Raw genomic sequence first — 26,020 nt, 5'->3', positions numbered from 1 at the left:
CGCTCCCGGCACGCGCTTTTTAAAGTAACTCCACCGCCTTTCCTTAAGAGTAAAAATAAGAGTGTTTAAAAACAACGCTGAAGGCCGTCCTCTTTCACAAACACCTTTGTGTAATAAGCTCCCCTCCAGCCTGTACTGAGGACCCTTTGGAGGCAGTTTTCCTGTCGAGCTTTCCTTACGATAGTCTGGATCTAATGATAAAATCCTGGCCCAAGAGGAGTGCTGGATAGGAAGGTGTAGAAATAGGATGGCCTCGGTATAGCGGATTCCATGCCTCCTCCTCCGCTTCCCCCTCGCACCCAACGCCGCCCAGTCCACCCGCCGCCGCGTTCCAGCGGGAAGCGAGAGGCCTCGCGCCCCAAAGCGCAGGAGCGCCGGGTTCCGCCGCGTTAAAAACAGAAGCGGCCCCTCCACTATTGCCATACCAGTTAGTAGCTGCCAATGTATCTGGTTTATAGGGCTTCGGATTAATGTGGGTCGTCCACATAAACGATTTACGGATGAAATAAAAGCCCTTTAGAGCAATACTTCCTTTCAAGTTCTTGAGACGCCTCTAAAGTTCTCTGGTGGTGAGTGGCCGGAGTGGGGGCGGGGTGGGGGCCGGGGGCGGGCGGGCGGGGAGGGAGCAGGGAGTGGGGAGTGGGGGGTTAACTGCTTTGCGATCTCACCAAGCTCTTCTGAAATGCCAGTCCACTGTCGCTGCGACAATGTTTCTGGGTGTCGAGGCCTCGTCCTTCCTGGCATTTGTCTGGAATGGAGCTGTCTGTCTAACCTAGGCCTGGACGCGTCCTGCCCGGGGAAGCGGGGGAAGGTGGGGTGGGGTGGGGGCAGAGGGGGGCCCGGGGTGGAGTTAGTCGCCTGCCTATTTTCATATTCATTAGCACTGGGAGGTTGCCCGAGGAGCCCAGCTGAGTTTCAAGATATAAAAGCAACTTCGGGTGCCCCTTTCCAGCCGGGACGTATTAAAGGGCTGGGAGCGGGGCAGCTCCCGGCGCCGCAGCCCGAGCTTCCCCTTCCCTCCTCTCGGCCCTCCCTCCTCCCGCCCACCCTTTCCCTCCCCCAGAGCTCTCCAGCCTCCGCGCCCCGGAGCTCCGCGACAGCTACCATGAGTATGGAGTTTCTGAGCGAGAAGTTTGCCTTGAAGAGCCCGCCGAGCAAAAACAGTGACTTTTACATGGGCGCAGGAGGCGCGTTGGAGCACGTTATGCAGACGCTGGACAATGAGTCCTTTTACAGCAAAGCCTCGGCGGGCAAATGCGTGCAGGCCTTCGGGCCCCTGCCCCGCGCGGAGCATCACGTGCGCCTGGAGAGGACCTCTCCGTGTCAGGACGGCGGCGGTGAGTCGCCTGCCCCGGCCCTAGGGGCGGGAGCCCGTCCGCAAACCCGAACTGCGGGGAACCGTCGGGCCGGGCGGGCCGGGAGGAAGGAAGGAAGGAAGGCGGGAAGGACAGGGGGCGCGAGAAGCTGGGGGGCGGAGGAGGGCAGAGGAAGAGTGCCCGTTTCGGGGAGCGGCGTTTTGGCTAGCGGTGACTTTGGAGGGCAAAGGGAGGATTCGGCACCGGGTTGCCTCCCCGCGGCTCTTTTCTGGCTGTTCAGCCTCGTTCCCTTCGGGTCCCCGCGTCCCTCTATCCAGCATCCAGCCGTAAACTGATAGGGCGGTAAATAAAGCGTAATTGAGTCAAGACAGGGCGCTTCCTCTGCGAGCTCGCCGCGCGGCCCCCGGCAGCAGGAGCTCAAATCCATCACAGCTCGTTAGAAGACGTCACTGTCGTCACGAAGGAGAAAGCTCTGGACTCCGTTAGATGAAAAACCTTTGTTATTTTCCAAGATGTAGCGATAGGTTTCTTTGTGACATTGGAAGGTTGCTAGATTAGCTTGTGTGGATTTGTGATTCCTGTTTCTTTGGGTTTGTAATACAACACATAAATTTCGGACATCAGACACTTTAAGTAGCTTCAGGCAAAGAATCCCCAATATATTCACTTACTCTGGAATTCTGCATTGTCTGCTTTTCTGACTTCACATTAAAAGCCACCTCAGAAGCCTTTCGGAATGCCTCTGGGTGAAATCCTCGACTTTGAATGGCCAAATATCTCAAAGTCAAAATGTTATCAAAACAAACCATCTTTTCTATCTTGTAACCCAATACAAACCTATTTTTTTCAGATCGCGACAGCTAAAGCAAGTTTACAATTCCAAGAGGACTTTTCTTATCATTGTATATATTCCACAGTTAAGCTGTAAGGAGCAGGTTACTTTAAAATAACAAACGAATTAAGTGTGAAATATTTACAACAAGCCTCCTGTCCCCTATTTTAACGGAGGTTCAAAATCTGACAAGGCACTGACTCATAGCAGCTCGTTTCTAAATGCAACTTGGTGCATGTAAGCTGAAAAAAGTATCTGATATATTTTATTCATTTTATTCAACATTGCAAGTTACTTTTGACTTGCAATGTTAAACCAAAAATAAAGACGAAAACGATAGAGAAAATCAGTTAAATCCTTTCAGTTATTAGTTTAGAAAGATGCAAGCAATAGATTTTTTTTATTTTTAATGCACTAAATGTTTTGCTTTCCGGGTGTATTTTTAGACTGCAGTGTCTTTAGATTTGTGGAATTCTTAGATGCATACATAAAGTTATTTGGATAGACAGGATTTTTTTAAAAAATGATTCTGTAATGTTGTTCACTGCTGGATAGAACTCAGTCATATTCTAAACTGTCGGGAATTCAAAATAAGAAAAGAAATAGGTGGTTTTTGATGCTTTATCAACTTTCAAGCGAACATCACCCGAGGAGGACTAATCCCGACGTGAGAGAAGTGAGAGCAGCCCAGGCAGCCCCGTCCGCTCAGTTTCGGAGTCCCGGTCTCTCTGCTGAGACGCCCGAAGTTTCGAGGACTGCTTCCCCTCCCCCATCCCTAATTACCGAAGTTCCCCCATTTAACTCTGTTCACGGAGACAAAACCCTATTGTTAATCAGCGATGGCTCTTCTTTACATTTAGTTTTACTAAACATCTTTCACAAAAATGCCTCAGCATTTCAGTTATATCGGAATGAAAGTTCAATATTTGTATAATGATCAAAGCAGTTGTAAAAAGTTCGTTATGATGCATCATTTAAGAACAGACAAAAACGAAAAAATTATGACAGTTCATTGGAAATTATTGTTCTGGCTGGGTTATTGTTCTGACTTTACTTTTTTTTAATGCCTCCCATTTCATTATGTGTGTTAATTGAGTGTGCGTGTGTGTGTGCGCGTGTGTGGTATATAGTTTTGTTTTATATCATACCCCAAGCATGCAGTCAGATCTGGAGGAAATCCCTGAAATTAAAACATCCCCAAACAGAATGCCAGATGATATTCATTGTAAGCTTTTAATAGGTGTTTTAATTTATGTGTTTTACTAGAGGATAAAATTAAGATTTCTGTGTTAAAACATTTCATAAGTTAAGAATAAATATGGTATATTGAGAAAGAACTGCAAATAAGTTTTTAAACTGAGGAAGTCTATTTGTCTTCTTTTCTATAGAAAGCACTTTCAGAAACTGTTATAAAATTCATTTGTAAATTTAGATGACTTTTTGAAAAAATTAAATGCAGATATGAATATACAGTTGAAATATTAAAAATATAGTAAAAATACAAAATTGGAAATCTATAGGTTTTGTGTAGAGAAGGAAGATAACTTGGGAAGAGTTTGGATTTTGGCTCACAGATATTATTTAAAATGGAAATTCTTTCTTGGGCCATATAAGTAGATTAATTTTGTCAGCACCCAATAAATATATAACTTATAATAAATTTGGATTAGTTTTATGAATTATGCTCACTTAGGATTTTTTAATTTAAAACATCTTTTAATTTGACTACCTTAATTTAATTACAAGTTATGTGCATTAACATTGCATTAGCCATGTAGAACTGTGAATTTTGGCAAACTGCATGAGTTTCATGGAGACATTTTTAGATGGTCTTAAACCTGCCCAAAGTGGATTAATAATTGTAAATGATGTGATGATTTAATTAATACTGGCACAATAAATCCTTAGCAGACCATTTTCCTGATGCTCTAAATTACTTCATCTTAGTTCCTTCATCAAAATGCTTTGCAATGCTGAGCACTGTTGTTTTCCTCCTGGGTACAGTGAACTATGGGATCACTAAAGTAGAAGGACAGCCTCTTCACACCGAACTAAACAGAGCAATGGACAACTGTAACAGTCTCCGGATGTCTCCAGTGAAAGGGATGCAAGAGAAGGGAGAACTGGATGAACTTGGGGATAAATGTGACAGCAATGTGTCCAGCAGTAAGAAGCGGAGGCACCGGACCACCTTCACCAGCTTGCAGCTGGAGGAGCTGGAGAAAGTCTTTCAGAAAACCCATTACCCAGATGTGTACGTCAGAGAACAGCTTGCTCTGAGGACAGAGCTCACTGAGGCTAGGGTCCAGGTAGGAGCCATAGGACGGCCTTGGGTAGGTGGGGGGAGGATGTGGGAGGAGAGTGTTAGAGTAATTCAGTAGCTGCCTTTTGCCATAAAGGAATTATCTGAAGATGTAGAACAATGTAATGTATACATGTAGATCTACTAAGATTTCTTTTTACTCTCAAAGAATTTAAAAATCTATATAACATGAAACAAAAGAATACTTGAATTATTACATGGGCATAAAAACATTGATTATTTAAAAGTAACAGAATATCTCAACATAGCTCTGATTTCAAAAGTTAATATTAAAGGGCAAAAGAAGAAGAATAGTTATCTAATTAGTAAACATGTATTTTGTTTTGTTTTTCTATTTTATCAGCTATTGAGGATTTTTAAAGGTTATATACTAGGTGTTGATAAGTTCTTTTTAAAAAAAATAATGGCCCATAAGTCTATAATTTTATTGAGGTTAAGGCAATAATAAAATAAAGAAAAAATGAAACATTCTCACAATTCCCCATTGTTATGTATACAAAATCTATTTTTACTATAAATAGTTAGAGAAAAGTCATATAATTCATTTACAATTTTCTAACCTTAGTCATTGCCATTTATGTCATTCCATTTTAATATTTTAACTCTAGATAATTTGTGTATTTTTTGCAAAGGTAATGGGAATAATGATTTTAATAATACTCAATTACATTGATAAGTTTATTCAAGTTATCAAATTGGATGATTTAATAAACTAAATTTTTAAACATTTGGAAAGGAAACAATATGGCAGGTAAAAATATCCTATTCGATATTTTATTTTTTATTAAAGTTGATGTTCTTACACTATATTTTATTAGGTTCCAAATAACAGTAATTTGGGAGAATGGCCAAATTTTACTTTGGCATGTCTTTATCACTCTAAGTAGGAAACTGTTGAATTTTGCAGTTCCCATGCACTACTAGAATAGAGAAATGGATGAAAGCGTGGAAAGATGTGTTCTTAGTGGGGTAACAGTATTTCTTCTAAAGATTAAACCATTGTAAGGCCTTGGCATCATTAAACACAACATCTGGTGGTGCAGGAATAATAAGCAGCAGTTTTTTTCTTTAGTTGTAGAGCAAATGGCTATGTTATCTTAGTTCAGGAAGTAAATATATAGAAAGTTGATGCTAATGGAAAATTTCAGTGTTGTCAAGTGTTAACTCGAGCCCCACATGTGTTCTTTTTTGTCTTGTGTTCATATATTTAAATTGGATATGCTTGTAACTGTACAGAAATATGCTTGCTTACAGAGACATCAGCTGTGCAAAATGCATGTTTCTCCTTATCATTTCATCAAGTCCCGATTAATTTTTGTCTAAGAACATGAACAGAGAGCCAACCTGACCCTAATTTACTCAGGTTATTTTATTTCCCACTTTTCACATCAGAGTGGTAATTGGCATCCATTTTAAGGAGAGTGTCAAGGTCTTTTTCTCAGTGGAAAAAACTTCACTACTAAATTCCTTTAGTATGCCCTTGGTGCCTACTTATGGAGACAGCAAGGAAATATGTTTTGTTTGGTTGGGTTGTTTATGTTTCCTTGAGCCTGGGCATAATGCATAATACACACTTGCCAGCAGCGTTCTAAGTAAGCATACTGAATAGGTAGCTCTCTTTCCTTTGTTAAGAGTGATGAAAACTCTTTGAGTGCCATCTTAAATTTGCAATATATGCTAACATATTAAAGTGAATATTATATGCTTTTGTGGGATTACAATTGAATTTGAAAAAGAGTAAATATATCGAGTAATTTTAACTAATGGCTTTTCACAATTTGCATTTTTATACTGGATTTCCAGCTTCTTTCCTAAACATTATGTATTCCGCACATAGTTCTGTAAAGGCTAAAGAGCCTCTTGGAAGCTGCTTGCGTAATGACTACTCAGAAATAATTTATATGTATTGGAGATAATTTTCTGTATCTTCTTTTAATGCATTAAAATATTAAAATGAAGATTCTGGAGAGCTGTAAGTATGAATTAGTGATTGTTTAACCCTTTATGGAAGATAGTTGTTATGATAAATATTAGTATGTAATTAGAGAAATTAGAATGAGAGCCTGGTGACTCTCTATAGGCCCCATTAACTCACAGGCTTTTTTCACACTTGGCTGTCTCTTGTCTATTTTTAAAAATTATTTCTACTACCTGTAAGTCCTTTAAATTGAAGAAATAATTTTGAAAACTGCTGAATACTTTCTACAAGGGAAGAAGATGCATAAATGGTATAATTTATGTAATAAGCACTTTTATATATTTTAAAACTATGATTCAACTTGAGATGATTCTGTTTTACCTTTGTCTTTATCATGCTCAGTATTATACATGATCTTAATATTATCTGTTTCTAAATCATCATATGATATTTCTGCTGATGCTCTATGTTTCAGATGTAATCTTTTTGTTTATATTTTTCTAAGGGTATCTCAGTATGGTTACAGTCAAGAAGAGTGTTCCCTTTGGGAAATGCTTTAAAAAACCATTGTTTTGACAGACCCAGATATTCATTTGTTTATAAACTGGCTGGGTGAACATTATGTGCATAACCCCAAACTAAAAAGTCATGAATATTTTCAGATTGGCAGCGTTCTGTGAGAGGAGGAGTCAAATTGTCAAATCTATGATAATTTGGAGATGTACAGTCTTCAAGATCATATCATCTAATTTCTTTTTGCTTTTCATAAATGAAAAGACAGAGGCCCAGATATAGTAAATAATTGTTTTGAAAGTATCTTATCTCTTTATATTAATTTATACTATTTCATGGGCATACTATTTATATCACAGTAAAATAGAAAGCCAAATTTGTGGATCCTTTTTTGATAACAACACTTTTTATTAGTAATTATGTTGAAAGGATTTATCTTTCTGACTTGAAGTATTTTAACATTCCTTCAGAATTATCAAGTGTTCTTTAGCTAAAATTCTCCTTCTTTAAAAAAAATCAGGTTTGGTTTCAAAACCGAAGGGCCAAGTGGAGGAAAAGAGAACGTTATGGCCAAATACAACAAGCTAAAAGCCATTTTGCCGCCACCTATGACATATCGGTCCTGCCCAGGACTGACAGCTACCCACAGGTATGGAGAACTGCATGCAGTGCTGATGAAGGAAAATGGGCGCAGTGTGCCTAGTCTCATACGGGCTCATACAGGCTTTGTTATCTCTAATACCTAGGAATGAAAATGTTCAACTCCAGAAGACTTTTTTCATGTGCGTTAGATTTTTATTTTACTAAAATATTTATTGTGTTATTGTTTTCTTTCAGAGCCATTCTTTTAAAAAGTATTTTAGGCTCTCTTCCTTGTTATACACTGCACAAGTGAAGTAGCATCCTTCAATAAGCATATGTTTGCCAATTACTCTACATTTTAATTATTCAGAATTACTTCCCTTGTTAACTTTTTAAAATGTACTAAAAACTGTTGGACATGCTGTCTCTGTGCCTAATGTTTTATGACTCACCCATACAAAACCTAATATAAAATGTAGAATATGAAACCTTTATTCCACTTAAAAATAATGTCTTTTTCTATGTTGTCTTTTCAGCTTTGAAGTTTCTCATTGTTCGAAGGAAACATTTAGCCCTTTGTTTCTTAAAATGTATATAGAATTAGTAGTGGTTATAATTGTATTATCATGTTAGAAAACACATACTTTTATAATGGGAACTCTCATTTCCAAGAAGAGAAATTATGTTTTCTTCTAATTTTCCTTTTAATTTAGAGACTTCTTTTTCATACTTTCTAATACATGTAAATAAAATATATTTTCATCTTTCTAAAAGAGCATTACTTTTTCCTAATACCGAATTATTGGGAACTGTATGTGGTACATGATTAGGGACACATATTATAAGGAACAAGCTGCCTGCTATTTAGTTCCTCATTGTCCAGTTCTCTACAATGTGAGACACCACCCTGATAGCAAATGTGTGACACCTATGTCGGTGGAATACCTTGACAGTCCGGTAACAAAATCATCTCAGTCCCAAACTTAAGGTATTCATTTTCTTCAACTATAAATTCATACTCCGTTATTTATGTTCTATTTTTGGCTTCTGATGCCTTTTTGACCTTTAAAAACCTATCTTGAGACCTTCACTCCTCCAGATAAATTCATCAGACTTATTCATGTAATGTTATATGTGAACAAAAAAAGCCTTAGAGATCACCTTGTTCTATTTCATGTTAGAAGCTGGGAAACCAGACCCAGTTACCAAAAGGAATGGTCTGTGATCACACAGGTTGTTCCTTACAGGACAGTCTACAGGGGCTGCTGTGGCTCAGCCTTGCTGCTGCTGTCTGCTAGGAAACCAAACCTTAGGGGTCCCTTCTGAATCAATGCCACCCCTGCCTCGACTAGAATCTTGCTTCTCTTACTTTTAAAAATTCATCTTGAAGTAGTTGGCTTATTGCTCTCCTGTTTAGAGGCATGCATACATTCCTGGTTGCTTAGTATCATAGGGCCAGTGAAATTTACTCCCCAAATATTTTCGACTGTCCCAGGCGAGTTCTAAACACAGTGCTATGGGGCTCCCTCCCCTGCAGACTATAAGCTCCATGGGATCAGGCACTGCAGTGTTTTCCTGATGGTTAACGGGCCTACAGCCACTGCTTAGGTGTTCTTCCAAGCAGGTTGTGTATATTAACTCACTTAATCCTCACAGCAACCTTACACGTTATCAATTATCCCCATGTTACATGTGTGGAAACTGAGGCGCAGAAAGGTGAGGTATTTACTCACTTTCACTAGTGGCACAGCCTGGATTGGACATGAGGCACTTCAGTTACCAAGTGCAAAATCTTAACCCTCAGTACAGACTGTCCCAGCACACACACCTAAATAACTGAATGGTAAACAAGTTAATACTACAGGAGCATACGGCTTAAGCTGCATTATTCAAGTGGGCAGTTTAGGTCAGGGGAAAAGATAATGTAGCCACAACCAGTGAAATGACAATAAAAAATAATAAACATACAATCATGCACATAATTTTGAGCAAGTTGCCTATGATGACTTTAGAAATGTTAAGTCATAAATGATGAACTCCTTTCGAATGGACTGTAAATAGTGTGGTGAGTTTATCCATAACACTTGACTGTACCACAACACTCTATCACAACACTTGACTCTATCACAACACTTGACTCTGTCCTGTTTTGTGCCTTGTTATTTCAGTCTTCATTCCTTTTCTTGTAAACCCCATCTCTGCCTGTTTTTCCTCCTCTGTTTCTTGCTTTTGGTTGCCTTATCTCTAATTTCTCTTTCGTCTTTAGTATAGCATAAAACATTTATAACAATGTGGAGCCCCAATTTGTAATGGCTTAATATAACTTAATACACCCTTACTAGTTGCTCTTTTTACTAGGATTTTGTTGCCATTGTGTCATTGTGTTGCATGACTTTAGATATAACGATTAGCAGAATGAGGTGAACTAGCAGCTCAAACAGGAAGGGAAATGATACAAATTATACAGTTGACAGTCTTAGGACTGTCAGCTGTAAAGGACTACAGCAAAGGACTAATTTAAAATTTCCCCTCACAAATCATGAGAATTTCACACCAATTCTCCCTGTGGCTTCCCCGTAATTTATATGCACTGGTTATATCACCTCATAATTTAAGTATGGAAGCACACAGATCATATGTTGAAGTTATTTTGACAGTGCAATCTCTCAACAAAAATAAAAATTGATACTATAAGATCCATAGTGCTTTTCTATATTGGTAAATCATTTAATCTTTGGTTGCCCAAAATTCCGAAATCACATGTCTCTCACTCCCCACTGTAGGTATTGGAGAAAGTCAGGGGAATTTTGTTTTAACTTAAAAAATATATGGTTTATTTTTGTGTTTGCTTGAAAAAAATTATGACAAGATCTTGTCTCTAAGCTTCAGCCTAAGGGAAATTGTTTCTTTATCATGTGGTTTGAAAATAGAAATGTATAATGGAAAGAATAGAAATCAAAATAGAATTATAGAAGCCAAAATTACAAATTATAGAAAAAGGTATTAATCTAGTTGGAAACTAGCAAATGTTGGAGGCAGAACATAAATAAAGAATTAGCAATTTGGCAGGAAAGCAAAAGTACCTCAGAGATACATGAAAAACATAGATGGTTTAGAAAATTACCTCCTCGAGCTTGCTCAGTTTGGATAATAATTTTACTTAGTGTAAAGGTATATATATATATCTCACATGTACTAGAGGTTTACTTGTGAATAGTAATTAATATTTTCTAACATGTTGTCAGTACTTTGTTTCCACTGGTCTTCATTGCACTACAGCAAGAACATCCGTAACAGTAAAAATGATAAGTATCGACTGAGGGCTTATTTTAAGCCAGGTTTTCTTCTTACAGGTAGTAACTCATTGAATGCAAGCCTAGGATTTCTGAGTTCAGGAGTCCAGGTCACTTTATATAATGTTATCTCTGTAGTGTATCATTGAGCAATGAAATAGTTAAATCTTGACTCTAAGACATCAAATTACTTTGGAAAGCAAAAACGCTTTCATTTCTGAATTTCTAAAGTAATGCTATAAAGCACTTAAAAATGTAGACATTTTAAGACTATTTTTGTTGTTTTTTTTAGCTTACTTGTATTTGATAGCAAGCAAATAATAATAAAGTGAGTGGTGTGATGTCAGTAGAAAATACTTCAAGGCAGTACTGAAAAACAGTACTTTATTAAAGTCCTTTATTTTCGTTCGCAATATCAGTTGTCATTCAACAAAACTATGATTTAGGTAGATTAAACTACTTGATGTTCTCCAATAGATCACATTTTAAACAACTGTCTCATTGCTTGTGCTAATCTGTTCTCTCTATCTTGAATTCCTCCCCCTCGACGAACCCCCTTTTCCTCCACGAAGCCTCTTCTCCACCCGCCTGCCTGCAGTCTTCACTGATGTTGTGATGGGCCTTATGCAAAGCCTGCCGCCTCATTTACTCGATAAAATATTTAAAAGGATGACTCGGTTCTTACCTGAGAATCGTAACAGTATTAGTCAGATTATACAGGGGTGGACAAAAGTAGGTTTACAGATGTAATACAAATAAGTAATAACTTATAAGTAATAATACAAGAATAAATTCACAACTATAAACCTACTTTTGCCAACCCTGATACAAACACTGAATAGACAGATATGAAGAAAGTACTGATTCACTTCAGTACTTATTCAGGAGTATGTTATAAACCTAAAATTAATCAGTTTTTAATAAGACACTTGATTACTGAATCTCTGCTATTAACTAGCCCTGAGGTCTTAACCAATCAGCCTTTCCTTTTTGATCCTTGATTTCCTTCCTCATCTGCTAAAAAGGGACAGACTAGAAAGATTCAGAAGAACCCCCTTCTTTTCTTCCAAAGTTGTTTGCATTTTATCCAATAAATAGTGTATGTGTAGTACTGTGTTACGCATGGGGGTTACACAAATGATCCAGACAAAATCTCCCGTTTTGTGGACAGATTCCAAACTATGTGATATCTGTACCAAATTCTGTAAACACTTCTCGATGCAGACGAACCACAGTAAACCGAAAAGACCTTTGCCCTTGAGTTGAAAAAGCAAGAGAGCGTCTTTCGGCATTAGGTTCTAATTTGTTTCTAATTTATCAAAACAAAAATGTTTTTAAAATAATTATTTTGGTGAATAAAATATTTTGTTAAGGTATAAAAATTTCTGGGAGATTGTGACCAGCCTTCATTCTTACAAAAAACTCTAATTTTATGCCCTTTGATTTGCTTTGGATTACGTGTGCATTGCCTTGATCATTTACTATCTGGGTAATCGTAGTAGATANACCTTTGCCCTTGAGTTGAAAAAGCAAGAGAGCGTCTTTCGGCATTAGGTTCTAATTTGTTTCTAATTTATCAAAACAAAAATGTTTTTAAAATAATTATTTTGGTGAATAAAATATTTTGTTAAGGTATAAAAATTTCTGGGAGATTGTGACCAGCCTTCATTCTTACAAAAAACTCTAATTTTATGCCCTTTGATTTGCTTTGGATTACGTGAGCATTGCCTTGATCATTTACTATCTGGGTAATTGTAGTAGATAAAGTGACTTTACTTCCTTAATCTTCAGATTCTTTATTTTGTAGAATGGAGGCATTGTTAATGCTAGAGTTTTTCGTGGTGGTGGTGGTGTAGATGATAATGAGTATCATTATCATAAAGCTTTTTTCTCTTACTGAGAGTATTGGGTTGATTTCCAAACAGTCTGCTGAGCTAAATCCTAAAACTTGATAAAGGTCAGGTGATAATGTGTTAACTGTGGACCTCATGGGGAGTATCGGGTTCAAATCCTGTGTATGCCACTTAGTAGGTTTTGATCTTTGGCAGATGAATTAACTTCTGCGAATGTTTATCCTCATTCATAAAATGGCATGTTTGTGAGAATTAAGCAAAGTAATACATGCAAGTTTCTTAGGACAGTGCCTAGTACACAATGAGTGTTCAATAGATACCATTCTATCTATAGATAGCCACTAGTCATTTTTGTCTACAACAGAAAGCTATCTAAGTGGTTTGAATGTTCTCTTAATAAATTCAATCTGTGAGTAAATTTACTATTTAGGGATCTAGGGAAAAACCAAATTCAGATAATATGCTTTCTTCTTTAAATTAAGATAACCAAGTATGATAACTTTAGGAAAGTTTGAGTATATTCTTTATCTACCAAAATTAATTTCTAATTCCAAAAATGTTTTCATGAAAAATTTCAGAAAGGGGGTTGAAGTTTTTTCAACCAAAATTTTTAATAAGGTTTTACTTAGTATATAATGAGAATCATAACTAAATCTATGCTTACCAAATTACAAATTGACCTGCAGAGTATCTTGCTTTTTATTGTTGAATTGATTACCTTATAAAATACATGCCACTTGGAATTTGAACATACCACGAGCTGGGTTCTAGTTATAGACAATTTATAATCATTGTTGTAATTTAAAACACAAATTAAGGTTGCATAATATTTCTAGTTTAGCAAATTCTAATTCAAACATGCCAAATATGCAAATTAAAAGGAAGCAATGAAGCAATAATACAGCAATTGTAAAGACATTGTCTACCCTGTCCTTCTTCTATCACCAGTTTCTGCACTAATTTTAAAGTATACATTTGCTAAGCCAATTAAGAAATAAGGAACCTGTCTCCTTGAACAACTGTGGTGTAGTAATTTGGCATCTAGAGTGGTTTTTACCTTTGGAGAAAGCCTTACAATTTTATCACTATTATTTCCATTTTTTCCCAAATATTTAAAATAAAAAAACAAAATCTTTGAAAAGTGTTATAATATAGCTGTGCTTGTTGTATTATAAAAAATGATTCTCCTATCTATGAATCCAATGAGATGGTTATATAATTAATTATGCAGTGAAACTTCCCTTTTGATGGGTGGAGGGACAAAAATATTAGCATCGTTAGATCCACGGGTCATGCTGATATTGTACAATTTACCACCGCTCGGAAGGACAAATATTTAAAATCGTACTAGGAATATGGTATGATAGTCTGTTATTATTCAAATAAATATGGTTTTTATAACTTTAACTTTATAACTGATAAAGTTTTAATTTAATTAAATGTATTAAATACATGCAAGTTTTCTATACATATGTGTAAATAATATTTTATATATGTGTATATATTAAAAATAAATTATGTGTAGCATGCAGCAGATTTTGTCAATATTAATTAGCTGAAGGTACAGCTGGACACAATTGGTGAATAAATTTTATTTGTTGAAATACATATACTTTAAAGAGATAAAGTTAAGAGATATTTACTTCTTTTACTTCTCTAAAAGAAGTAAAGTGCATTCATGTTTTAGATTACGAAAATAGACTTATTTTTTGAAAAAATGTAATATTCAAGTTTACTATGATTCAAAGACTTTAAACAGTAATTATAACTTAGCTATTTTTTTTTACTTTTAGTAGGTGGCCACTGTTAAAATATTTTATATAACCGAATTTGTCATAAGTATATTGTATATTTAAAATTTTATTATTTATTTTTTCAGTTACAGTTTACATTCAATATTTTGCGTTAGCTTCTGTTGTTCAGTATTTTATATTTCAAGAAGAAAGAAAATAAAAAAGTTGAGTAGATTACCAAAATAAAGAATAAGAAAAAATGTAAAAATAAGTAATTGAAGAGTGCCAATGTTTCTTATACATATGAAAACTACCTTACAGGAGAATAGAGAAGAACCAGGGGGAAATTAAGCCATCGAAGCCTGGGAAGTCTATGAGAACAGACCTGTGGGTTAAAACTTGCAGTTCACACTATTATTGTTAGTGAATAACAATAAGGTTAGTGAACCTTATGAAAAACTTGAATCCAGAATTTTATCTGTGCCATATTTTTTAAGCCTCATGTTTCTATGGGTTTTCTTTTTTATTCTAAATCATAGAGCATTGAAACAGAAAAAAAAATTGTATGAACTCAGTTGATTTAAAAATCACTAACAATGAAATTCCAACTTTGTTGTTAACACAAATGCAAGAAAACAATAATCTATAACTTTACTCAAAATTTTAGGAATGAATTTAAAGTTTGTGTTTGATACCAACTGGTCGTTTCTAAGATTATAAATATTCTGAGCAAATAGAAGTATTTGCCTATTTGATTTACATTTTATTAATTCACAAGGAAACTTGTTTTATATTTTAATCTTTGTTTCTTTTTGTGAACTTAGTTTTAATAGGGAAAATGTGTCATTAAAAATGAATCAGGCACTGATAAATCGGCAATAGCTATCATGTATGAATCAAAATATATAAAAAGAAATGTGAAAAATAACCTGAAAATACTTTAAATAACTTGCTGGATAGCAATAAATAAAATAGCAAATACTAGTGCTATGATTTTATGCACTCTTTGAGTTGATCTAAACAGTCTCATTTTAAGTAATATAAGGTACAATTTCCTATAAAATTTTAAATTACAATTACTATAAAATTTACAAACACATCCAGCACTATAAAGGAAAATAAAAAAAATTACTTGAATGTTTCTTATATCTTTGACTTGGACCATATTTCAAATATTACTTGAATAATACAAAATTTAAACAAATTTATATGATGTCATTCTGAAAATATCTATATATTAACATTTCTTACAGAACTTGGTGCCTTTATTTTTGGACTAATAAGAGACATATGCAGTCTTCTCAGATTATAGGTCTCATACAACTGTTACATCTAATGGTGTTTTTTTTTTAATGGAAAAATCATTCTTCCTTGTTCCAAATCTCTGTACATATTTGTAAAATGGAACTTTATTTTAAAAATCAAAGTAATAATCCATGTTTAATATGTGATCCTTTTCAGATGAATTTATTTGAAATCACTTCAGCTTAATAATACTATATGTTTAAAAGATACACGTTTGGATTTTTTGAAATGTAAATGAATTCAAACAATTTATATATTATCTTGACTTTTCTTGGGTACACCACACGTAATAAGTAGTCACTGATGGAAATACACCCTCATTTCTATCTCAGGTAGTGCCTGCCCATGCTCGATTGACCGTTTCACTGTGAATTACTTAGTCGGGACTTTTCCCCAGATGGACAAAGCCTCGGTGTGTGTTATTCACTGGGAGCAAACTCTCATTTTAGTAAACTGCTTAATTCTTTCTCCCTGCCAGCAGCCTACTGATGTAGTGACTCGAAAGTTAATGGTACCTAAAGATAGTCAAGAGCTAAAAATATCTGCAAGTTACTAAGCATGTGATTGTTATTAATATTTTACCACCCTACATTTTAAAGGAAGGAGTAGGCTAGTAAACAGTGTAATGGTCTCTTAAAAAATTGAACTGCTTGTGTAAAAAGCGATGCTTACATTTTTTAAAAGAGACTATATAAAAATCTAGTAAGTTATATTGTGGCAATGTGTTAATAGATCTATATAGTAAGTAGTGAATAATATGCATAATAGTCAATAAATGTAATCATTCTGTAAAGGTGAAAAACCAAAATCAACTTTTGGATTTGAATGCAAATAAGCTATTGTTATAATATCATCACAAACACTTCTTTGTGAATCCCTGATTTGTCTTTTTAAATCAACCTTTAACAGGGAAGCATATGGACATATGATGTGAGAGCAGCATGCGTATAGTAGCATGATGTAGATATGTGGTGTGTGTGTACATACAAATATTGGTGGAAGGTCGGAGCAGACTATATATAGAGGAGGAGTGTGGTTAGATAAAAGCTTTTACTGGATAAATATTATTTAGTTGGCTTTAGAGGTGCTTCAAAATTAAGGAATTGTTGTTACTCATATATTTTCATGTTTATGAGTATTTCTATTAAACCCAGATCAAATTCCATAGGCCAGTATCTTCTATATGGCACTAAAATTAATATATAGAATATATAATGCTATCATGAAACAATTGGATTTTTTATACATCATGCTACTATAAAATGAAGGCAGAGACTAGCAAACATATTTTTTATCAGTAGGTTTTTTAAAGGTATGAACAACTACTCACTCTAATAAAATCAGCAAATATACTTGAAATATACACTGCATTTAGCACACTAACATTTACTTTGCAGTTTTGGTCATACAAATACTGTATCTATATTAAGTTTCTAGGTAAAGCTAATTTCCATATCCGTGGTTTACCATATTACTTCAATTCATGACAAATATATATCCACAGTGAAGAATTCTCAATGTGTGTGTATTATATAATATGTATATATTATATGTACATGTAATGGTACATATACACAAACCTTCTTATCTAAAGCTTTTAATTTCTTAGAAGAAAAATGAATCTTAAATGAATTTGCTTTTAGTTTGGAAAGAATCAGACAAAAGCTAACTTTCTTCCCGAATTCAAAGTCATGGGGTAATTGTGTCAACTTCTCTTTTTTTTTGATGTTTTATTGTTTTTTTTATTGTTATTCAACCTCTTATTTGATGAGGAAAACATTAAGGGGAAAATAAATGTTCAAAGTGAAGCATAGAAGTCAGCAGAACTTCTGTTCATGCTAATGGGAGGCAATTGGCTGAGTTCCTCAGACAGTGCTTTGAACATACCCCTAGAACTTTGAAAAATGTCGCAAAGTGCATTAAAACACGGAGTGTTTTTAGATTCTCCACTCCTTTTAAAACACAAAGAAGAAAAAGTGTAAAGGCAGGCAGTCTCTCTTTTTTAGTACACATGAAAGAAAGATTTTTAATAACATTGTTTCTGGTTGTAAGGCCTTTGACTATTATACAGTTAGAAATGATAGAAACACCCCAAAATTTATTTGGTGCTGGGCACTGCCATTGTAGGTGTCTGTGAAATAGTGCAAAGTAGTAGCAATCTGAGGGAGAAAAATATGCATCATTTTATTCCAAAGTTTAACAGAAACTATAACGTTTCTTTTAATGAGTCAAAGCGAAATTTTTGTATGGCTTTGCTTTTCACACAATTTTAGAGAGTACCACTTGCCAATCTAGCACATAGTTTTAGAAGGAGCACTTAGAAAACTGTACTTGAACAATAATTAAATCAAAAAAGAATACAATTGGGGGAGGTGTGGAGGAAATGTAGAATGAGCCTACCTTGATAACAAATTTAGTAAACCACGACATCAAACAACTTTGTTCTTAAATATTGCCTTTAAATATTAACGGAAGTAGGTAATCTGGAACAGTGACGATACCTGCCAGGTTTCCCCTGCAGTGTTCAGATGACATGTAGAATATGACATTCTGTTGTCAGTGCTGGATGTCGATGAGGGTGATTTGAAGGGTGTTGCCCCCGTCCAACACGAGTGAGGAATGTGACTGGAATGAGTGGTCTGGAAGCCATGCACATGAATACTTGAAGAAGAGAGATTTGCAACTGTGTAATAACTGCCTATGGTATTTGAAGCTTTCCACATTTGACAAAGAGGCTACTTATTCTTTGTCATTTTGAGGAAGAGAAATAGAAGTGATAGGTAAAGAAAGATGGTAACAGCTTGCTTTTTTACACAGCTCTCCAGAAAAGCATGGGATTTTCTTTTTAAACAGGTGAGCTTCTTGTCAGTGGAAATGAACATGATTAAAAGTGTAGGAGAGGTTTTTGCATATGGAAGGAAGCTGGACTTTAACTGTGTTTCCTAATTCCTGGTGATTTTCAGAATTTCATGAATGTATTATTATCATAGCTATTACTTTAATATAGAGCCCCCGAGCCACACTCTATGCTTAATGAACCAGAATCTCCAAGAAGATGCATCCATGATGGAGAATAAATATTTAATAGGAAAAAAAAAAACGTACCCAGGGAAATACAGTCAGCAATGTCCAGGCATGTAGTTTTCATGATTCCTGTTAAGGTAATAAATATGGTATGGTGATTCTAGAGTTCAAATTATAAAACAGAACTTAGATATATTAGCATATATTGTTCATAAAAGTTTTATTACATCTTTAAGCTGGATCAATCCAAATTTCATGTTCTTAGAGATTGCTCAAACACTTAATAAATTTGTCTTAAGGTCATATGATGTGTTGTGTTAGGCCTGAGGATGAAGAAACAGTTTGAGCAATCACTGAGGATTTTGCTTTCAGAGGGTGGAGCCTAAGAACCCCCACAGTGTTAGTATTATAAATAAGTAAATAAGCAATTTTAACTCATAAGAGTGATTTTTATTTCATTGTGGTACTTCTTAAGAGTCCCTAGGGTCAGATTTGATCACCATTGCAGTTATGCAATCTTGGGTAAGATTTCAAAGCCCTCTGTGCTATAAGTGTACATTCTACAAAATAGGGATAATGAAAGCTCACACCTTATAGTGCATTAAAATAATTAGAAGTCCATAAAGCATTGAATATAATGCCCGATACATGATAATTAATTGATAATTATAACCTATCATGAGCCTCATGTTCCTTCCTTCCTTCCTTCCTTCCTTCCTTCCTTCCTTCCTTCCTTCCTTCCTTCCTTCCTTCCTTCCTTCCTTCTCTCTTTCTCTTTCTCTCTTTTCCTCTGTCTCTCTTTTATTATTATTCAAGTACAGTTGTCTCCATTTTTCCCCCTCTGAACTCCCCTGCCCCACTGACCCCCACCTCCCACCCTCAATCCTACTCTTCTTGGGCTTTGTCCATGGTCCTTTACACATGTTCTTTGATGACCCTTCCCCCTTTTCCCCCTGTTATTCCCACCTCCCTCTCCCCTAGTCACCGTCAGTTTGTTCTTTATTTCTTGATTGTAATCTAGATGCTAAAACATCCAGAGGAAATGTTTTAGAAGAAGGAAAACCTCAATTCACTGGATATATTATGTTTGTGATTGACATACAACGTTTGATATAAAAACCAACGAGATCCCTAAAGTCAAATGAAGACATACCAGATATTTAAAAATGAACGCAACACATGGGGCATGTGAGGGGAGACAGAGATCTTGGAAACAGGACGTATCAGTAAAAATTTGTGACAATATTGCTACTCTTGGGGATGTGTGGGTATCTTCCCAAGTGTAACTAAGGTATTACTACAGTAACTTGCTTTACCTGTTTTTTCTGTTCAGGTAATATTTCTCTATGTTAGAAATTCTTTCACCAAAAGTAACACATTAAACATGCCTAATCATGTCCAGATAAGAAGTTTGATCAAAATAATAACATTTTCCCATGTCTTGGAAACTGGAGAATTTCTTTTCAACTTATAAGAAGGTTAATGTTCATTCTTTTAGGGAGAAAATACTTTCTTAGTTTATATTCATAGATTACCTTCCTTGCCTTTACCTTCCTTGTTTTCCCTTTTTACCAAGTTGATACATGTATTTCTAGGCATTTAGAATATGAGTAGTTGATTTTAACAATGAGTTCTAAATAAATTGAGAAGTCCTTTAACAAACATAAAATGTAAATAATGTTTCTGAACCACTAGTTTGTCTTTCGCTTATTTTTTAAAAAATAAGCCAGCAAGTTCACTTTCATTTCCTGAAAAGCCCTTTTTCAGACATGTGACTGTGGGTTTTTTCAGTGGAGCACAATGTTTGATTGAATGTCAGAGGAAAACCACCCAAATCAAGTTAGAAGAGCCAGTTTGACAGAGTAATGATATCAACAGCCCCTCCTGTTGGGTTGAGATGCATAACTCAGCAGTCACTGCCGCCTGTCGTTATAAATTTTGGCTAAAATAGGATACATAGAGTAGAGTGAGCCAGAATTAAAACAACAGAGACCATGATAATTTAAGGATAAATAAAATATGCATATAATATATACATATGAATATTTATAGGTATATCTATCAATGGATTTAACATATTTAAAGCAGCTTATATAATATCTATATAAATAAGTTATTAAAATAATACTCAAATAAACATTTTGCCAATTGCTGAAGCTCCATCTAAGAGATGAAATTAGATATTTAGATTTTCTCTTATGTTATGAAACTGGTTAAACGGTTCTTCCTTGAGTGCCAGAATAACAAACACCTCTACCAGTGTGATCTAGAAGAGTGACTAATAGATTTCCTACTTTTAATTGGAAATAAGTTGCGTTTCAAAGTACAATTTAAACTTGGGTGTTGTAAGGTATCCCAAAGGCTATGTGTAGTAGACTGGAATTTTTGTGTAAAAATAAATATTAAAAAAATCAATCGTGTAAGAGTTGAAGTAATTAATAATTCTATTGTAAGTATCATGATTTTTTAAAAAGCCAGAGGCAATAAATACATATATTGCTGCTGGGTTCCACTTCAAATCTATTGTAATAATATTGCAAATGGCATACATTTTTAAAATTTCATCTTCTAAGGTGCATTTCTCTGCCTTGCTATACCAATGCAACATTTTCATTCTTCTTCTTTCAGCTCCTCCTGTTTGTCATGATTTTCTCTCTGCTTCCCAGTAATACCTGTGATTGTTGTTTCTATCCTTGTTTAAATATCTGGTCTAAGATAATTTCTATTTAAAATTCACATTCCACAAATTCTTAGCTTCTTTTTTATATGCTGGTAACTTTAGAGAAATTTGTGGGTATTTTGATAATATTACACTAATTGTTTTCTGTAGAGATATGTGACATGTGAATTTCTTGGGCACAAATGGTAACCCAGTTTTCAATCTTATATATGATGTTTGTTATGTAGTACTTACATTATACCCATATATTTTTGCTAATATTTGAATATATGTTTCCGTTGCTTCCATAATTTTGTAATGGTCATGTAAAGACCTAAATGGACATGTAAAGACCAATGGACATGTAAAGACCTAAATTTGTTTTACATGTCATACTTCTATTGTAACCTCACTATATCATATAGAAATCACAAATGTTTCATATATGTATGTATGTCTCATATTCACAGAGCTGTGTATTCAAGATGATAGGAAATAAAAAGCACTGAAAGGGCACACGCTCTCCAAAATGAGTTTGATCAAAAATGTCTACAAAGCAACCAACCTAATGTCAGCAATGGTTTCCAACAAAAACTGCCACACTGAGTCCAATATAGAACTTAGAAAAATGAAATTGTACCATTTGTTTGGAAATATGAAAACTATATTTAAATTCAAAACCATCTTTTAAACCACTTTTCTTAGCACATGAATTGGTCATGGATCATGACTAAATTTTCCAGATTTCATTTTAAAAAATTACGACTATAAAAAGGGATTGACATGTTTTGAGAGTATTTTATGTGGTTAAGTGTGTGGGTTTTTCAAATAATTATATTTCAGTAATTGCTTTACATACTCAGAATGTAATTATAGACCACCCAACAGGAGCAAACAATGAATAATTTAAAAATTTAGTAAATGCAGTGTAACAAAAGTGAGAATGCATAAATGTAATATTTGTTGTTTTATATATTCCAGATTCAGAACAATTTGTGGGCAGGAAATGCGAGTGGTGGTTCTGTGGTCACTTCGTGCATGGTACCACGTGACACCTCCTCCTGTATGACACCTTATTCGCACTCGCCTCGGACAGATTCCAGTTACACAGGGTTTTCAAACCACCAGAACCAGTTCAGCCACGTGCCCCTCAACAATTTTTTCACTGACTCTCTTCTTACAGGGGCTACCAATGGACATGCATTTGAAACAAAGCCAGAGTTTGAAAGGCGGTCTTCCAGTATCGCAGTCCTTCGAATGAAAGCCAAGGAGCACACTGCCAATATTTCATGGGCCATGTAACATACAGTACTCTTATTTTTCTTTAAGTGGAAAAGTAAAACATTCTTATTTCTCATATTTAAAGGATACCACAATAAGCTGCTGTGTGTGGAATTGCTAACGGTCAGGATATACAGCGAGACCAGCTTAAATGAATAGTTGTTATTATTTAACATTAAAATCTAAGAATGAACCTCTGAAGACTAAATAGGTTTACCATGCACCAGTCTCCACAAACTCTGTTTTAGTAGTATTTTTTCCTATTGTATGAGTCAATGAAATACGATCATGCAACTTCTTAAAAGAATAAATGTCTTAAACAAATTCCTCTGCTATAGATTGATTTATGTTAGCTCTGTATAGCAAGAAATCCCTTATTGTAAAAAAATACCTGATAAAGGAAGAAATGCACTGGGGAAAATGTCAAGATACCGAAGTTGTCAGGTAAATATTGAAGCAGAGCATTTCGGGGAATTAAATGCCATTTCTCTCTCTCTGGCTCGATGAAAAAGTGGGCATATGGCCTGTTGAGAAGAATTTATCTTCAGGTCTCAAAAATTAGTTTACCCCTAGATGTTTTAGTGAATTTTTGTTTCATGCAAAAAGAACTCTTAAAATGACCATCATTTGCATGAAATATTTGGATATAGTTTCTTGAAACCACGTGGCTAAAGGTGATAACTGAAATATTCCGGTGTGATTTAAAATATAGTCATGAGAACAGTTTTTATAAATGTCAACTTTTTGGTGAAAAAGCCAGCATGGACTCAGTGTCTTTGTTATCACACACAAGAAAAAAAAGAAAGTTACAATGCCTGTTGTTACTTTTAAATTAAAATTGTGTTGATTAAACTGTACACACAAACATCTAATAAATGCACTAAAACGTATTCTGTTAAAGGAGCAATGAACTGGAATTCATATTTACTTCATGTGCACATGCAAGTGCACATTTGTGTGCGTGTGTGTATTTGGTTTTTGACATATAATCTGTAAGCAGTTTTGCTGCTGCGGTTTTGCATAGGGAATTAAAAGGTCAGAAGGCTCTCTCTAAAACTTCTGGTGGAAAAGAAGAGAAGAAAAATACATTGCATCTGGAAAATTGCTAACCCCGTTGATTTGCTTCTCCTCCCTTTCCCCTGTCACATTCCAAGCTTTTTCAGATGAGTGAAATGTCATCCTCCTTGAAAAAGCCTCAAGTTCATAAAGGCAAAGTAAATTAATTGAAACGAAGATGACTTTCATGGCTTGAACTGGAGCAAGATCTGCGCTTTGTACTCTCTTAGAGTCTTCCTTGGGGTTTCTTTAGGGATATTCTTGTAAGTTCTAAAGGCTAAAGGACAAGAGTACATGAATTGAAACATCAGATTTAAGAAAAGGGTACTTAAATCCAGTAAGTATCTCTTTCTAGTGGGAAAATATTTACAGCAGTTAGACATCTTTTATAATAAAATTTTAAATCAGGCAGATGATGGAGATGAGTGATGTCCTAAACAAACATTACTTGACTTCATAGTAACTCTTTTCTTTATTACTTTTGTGTTCTCTCTTTTTAGTTTGGTTCCCAAGACAAACTTGTTCAACTTTGGCCCCAAGAATTACGCTTACATGCAGGAGTTTTCCTTGAAGGATTGTTTAGGCAGCTGTTAAATAGCTTTCATGTTTTAGAAGAGAATGGCTTCTTTTAATACATTCATGTATGTGGTTAACATGTGAATTTATGAACTAAAACCTAGAACTAAACTGCAAGGTTTAAAATTTTTCAAATTAGCAGTATTCATATTCATTTTCTTCTACTTTCTTAATTGAAATTTTAGTGTCCCCTTGCCTAATACTTTAGACTTTTTAACATGAGAAACAAAATTTACACAAACCAGTTTACATTTCAGCTCATTCCTTAGTTTCCCTGTTATGTTTTACCTGTCATTATATCCTAATCATTAGCTGGAGCTTCTGTAACTGATTTTTTTTCAATTTATATAACATTTTTTAATTGAAGTTCTACATACACATTGTTCTGCATGAATTTAATTCAACCAGCACATTATTTTAAACACCAACAGTATATGAAGTATTATTTGGGATAATTAGATAGATAATGGAAGTATGACTCTTACCCTTCATGAGTTCATATTTTTGCTGGACAGACACACAAATAAAGCATCCTTGACCATGCCTGACATTTTATGATGGCAGTAAGGACTGCATGACATTTTTTGAATTAGCATTCCCACCTTTTTTTATAGGCTGAAAATTTTATTATATGTTTAAGTCACTAAAATATAATGAAATGAAGTTTTGATGTAATAGAATAAGATAAATCTTAAAAAGTGCATAAAATATACTGCTGAATGTTCTCTTGTTCTTTATGAACTTAGATTCATGTGCTAAATTCATGTACTATAATTTTGTTCACAACCATGTTGAATTTGATACTTAAGGGAGAAAAAACAAAGCATGTTTCACTGACTTTTATTTAAGATCATCACTGACAGTATTGCCGATTGAGAATGTAGCTTCATTGAGTAGCTGATCCAGTTGGACATTTGCTTACATTCCATCCACTCTCTGCTTCTTCCACACGTTGTTCTGGCTCATATGGTTTAAGAGGTGATTCATGTACTGTTTTTTTTCTCCTGAGCAATTCGGTTACGGTTTGGACCTCATGATAAGATATAAATCTAATGGAGAATTAGATAAGGCTTGAGGTTTTTTTCATAAACATAAAATGAAATTTCAGAAAAGAGTTTGTGGCTTTCTGAAGTTACATCATTTACTTCTTATGAATATTGAAAGTGATTATTTTCTTTTTATGTAACTTCTTATGGAAGAAAAAAAAGAAACAAGAAAGCTACTGTAGTCTGTGCCCTCAGCCTTGACAACACATCTCCAAAGAATAACAGAGTTACTTAACCTATATAACCTTGAGAAAACTTGTGAAATTGTGTGTATAAATTATGGGAGTCTATTAGTTTCATCGTCTCAATTGGCTGTTGACTTTTTTTTTACCTCCAAGGCAGGGGGAGAGAGCAGACCAATGCACTTAATACAAGTTCTTACAAGATGATATGTTATTGTTTCCTTTTAATATCTTTACTTTCTTTTCTCAGACACTTGACTTCCATGTATACATCACTTCCCTATGTTTTCAATAGTGCTGTTATATATATATAAAGCTGATTTTAGTTTATAAGCAAGTGAATTGAAATGATCAACTACAATGTTTGCATAAACTGCTTGAAAATCTTAAAATAATTTTTAAAATTTACCATTGACCTTAATTTCTGTTTTTTAACATTTAATTCAAATAGTAAAAGATGAATGATATTAGATATAATTTTAATTAAAAAAATTGCCACTTCTGTTGCCAAATATTTTAGAAGAAATA

At 34.8% G+C, this 26,020-nt stretch overlaps 1 protein-coding gene across 1 annotated transcript; it reads left to right on the top strand.

Annotated features, from left to right (window-relative positions):
- The first annotated feature begins 929 nt into the window (after positions 1–929).
- On the top strand, positions 930–23,522 carry ALX1 (ALX homeobox 1). The gene is made up of 4 exons (XM_037028455.1): positions 930–1,337; positions 4,153–4,457; positions 7,423–7,551; positions 22,333–23,522. The coding sequence occupies exons 1-4, from the start codon at positions 1,106–1,108 to the stop codon at positions 22,651–22,653; spliced, it is 987 nt and encodes a 328-aa protein (XP_036884350.1). The 5' UTR covers positions 930–1,105; the 3' UTR covers positions 22,654–23,522.
- The last annotated feature ends 2,498 nt before the right edge of the window (positions 23,523–26,020 follow it).

This window comes from Sturnira hondurensis, unplaced genomic scaffold (genome assembly GCF_014824575.4).
Source record: "Sturnira hondurensis isolate 20B ecotype Veracruz unplaced genomic scaffold, ASM1482457v3 Scaffold0019910, whole genome shotgun sequence".
In the NCBI taxonomy this organism is placed as follows: domain Eukaryota; kingdom Metazoa; phylum Chordata; class Mammalia; order Chiroptera; family Phyllostomidae; genus Sturnira; species Sturnira hondurensis.
The sequence above is the reverse complement of the archived record's forward strand: the minus strand, read 5'-3'. Positions and strand labels throughout refer to the sequence as shown.

Bases quoted from the DNA above. Each gene is read 5' to 3' on its own strand.
- ALX1 (XM_037028455.1), top strand. From the start codon at position 1,106: ATGAGTATGGAGTTTCTGAGCGAGAAGTTTGCCTTGAAGAGCCCGCCG. The intron at 4,458-7,422 runs GTAGGAGCCATA...AAAAAAAATCAG, and splicing joins TCACTGAGGCTAGGGTCCAG to GTTTGGTTTCAAAACCGAAG. The intron at 7,552-22,332 runs GTATGGAGAACT...TATATATTCCAG, and splicing joins GGACTGACAGCTACCCACAG to ATTCAGAACAATTTGTGGGC.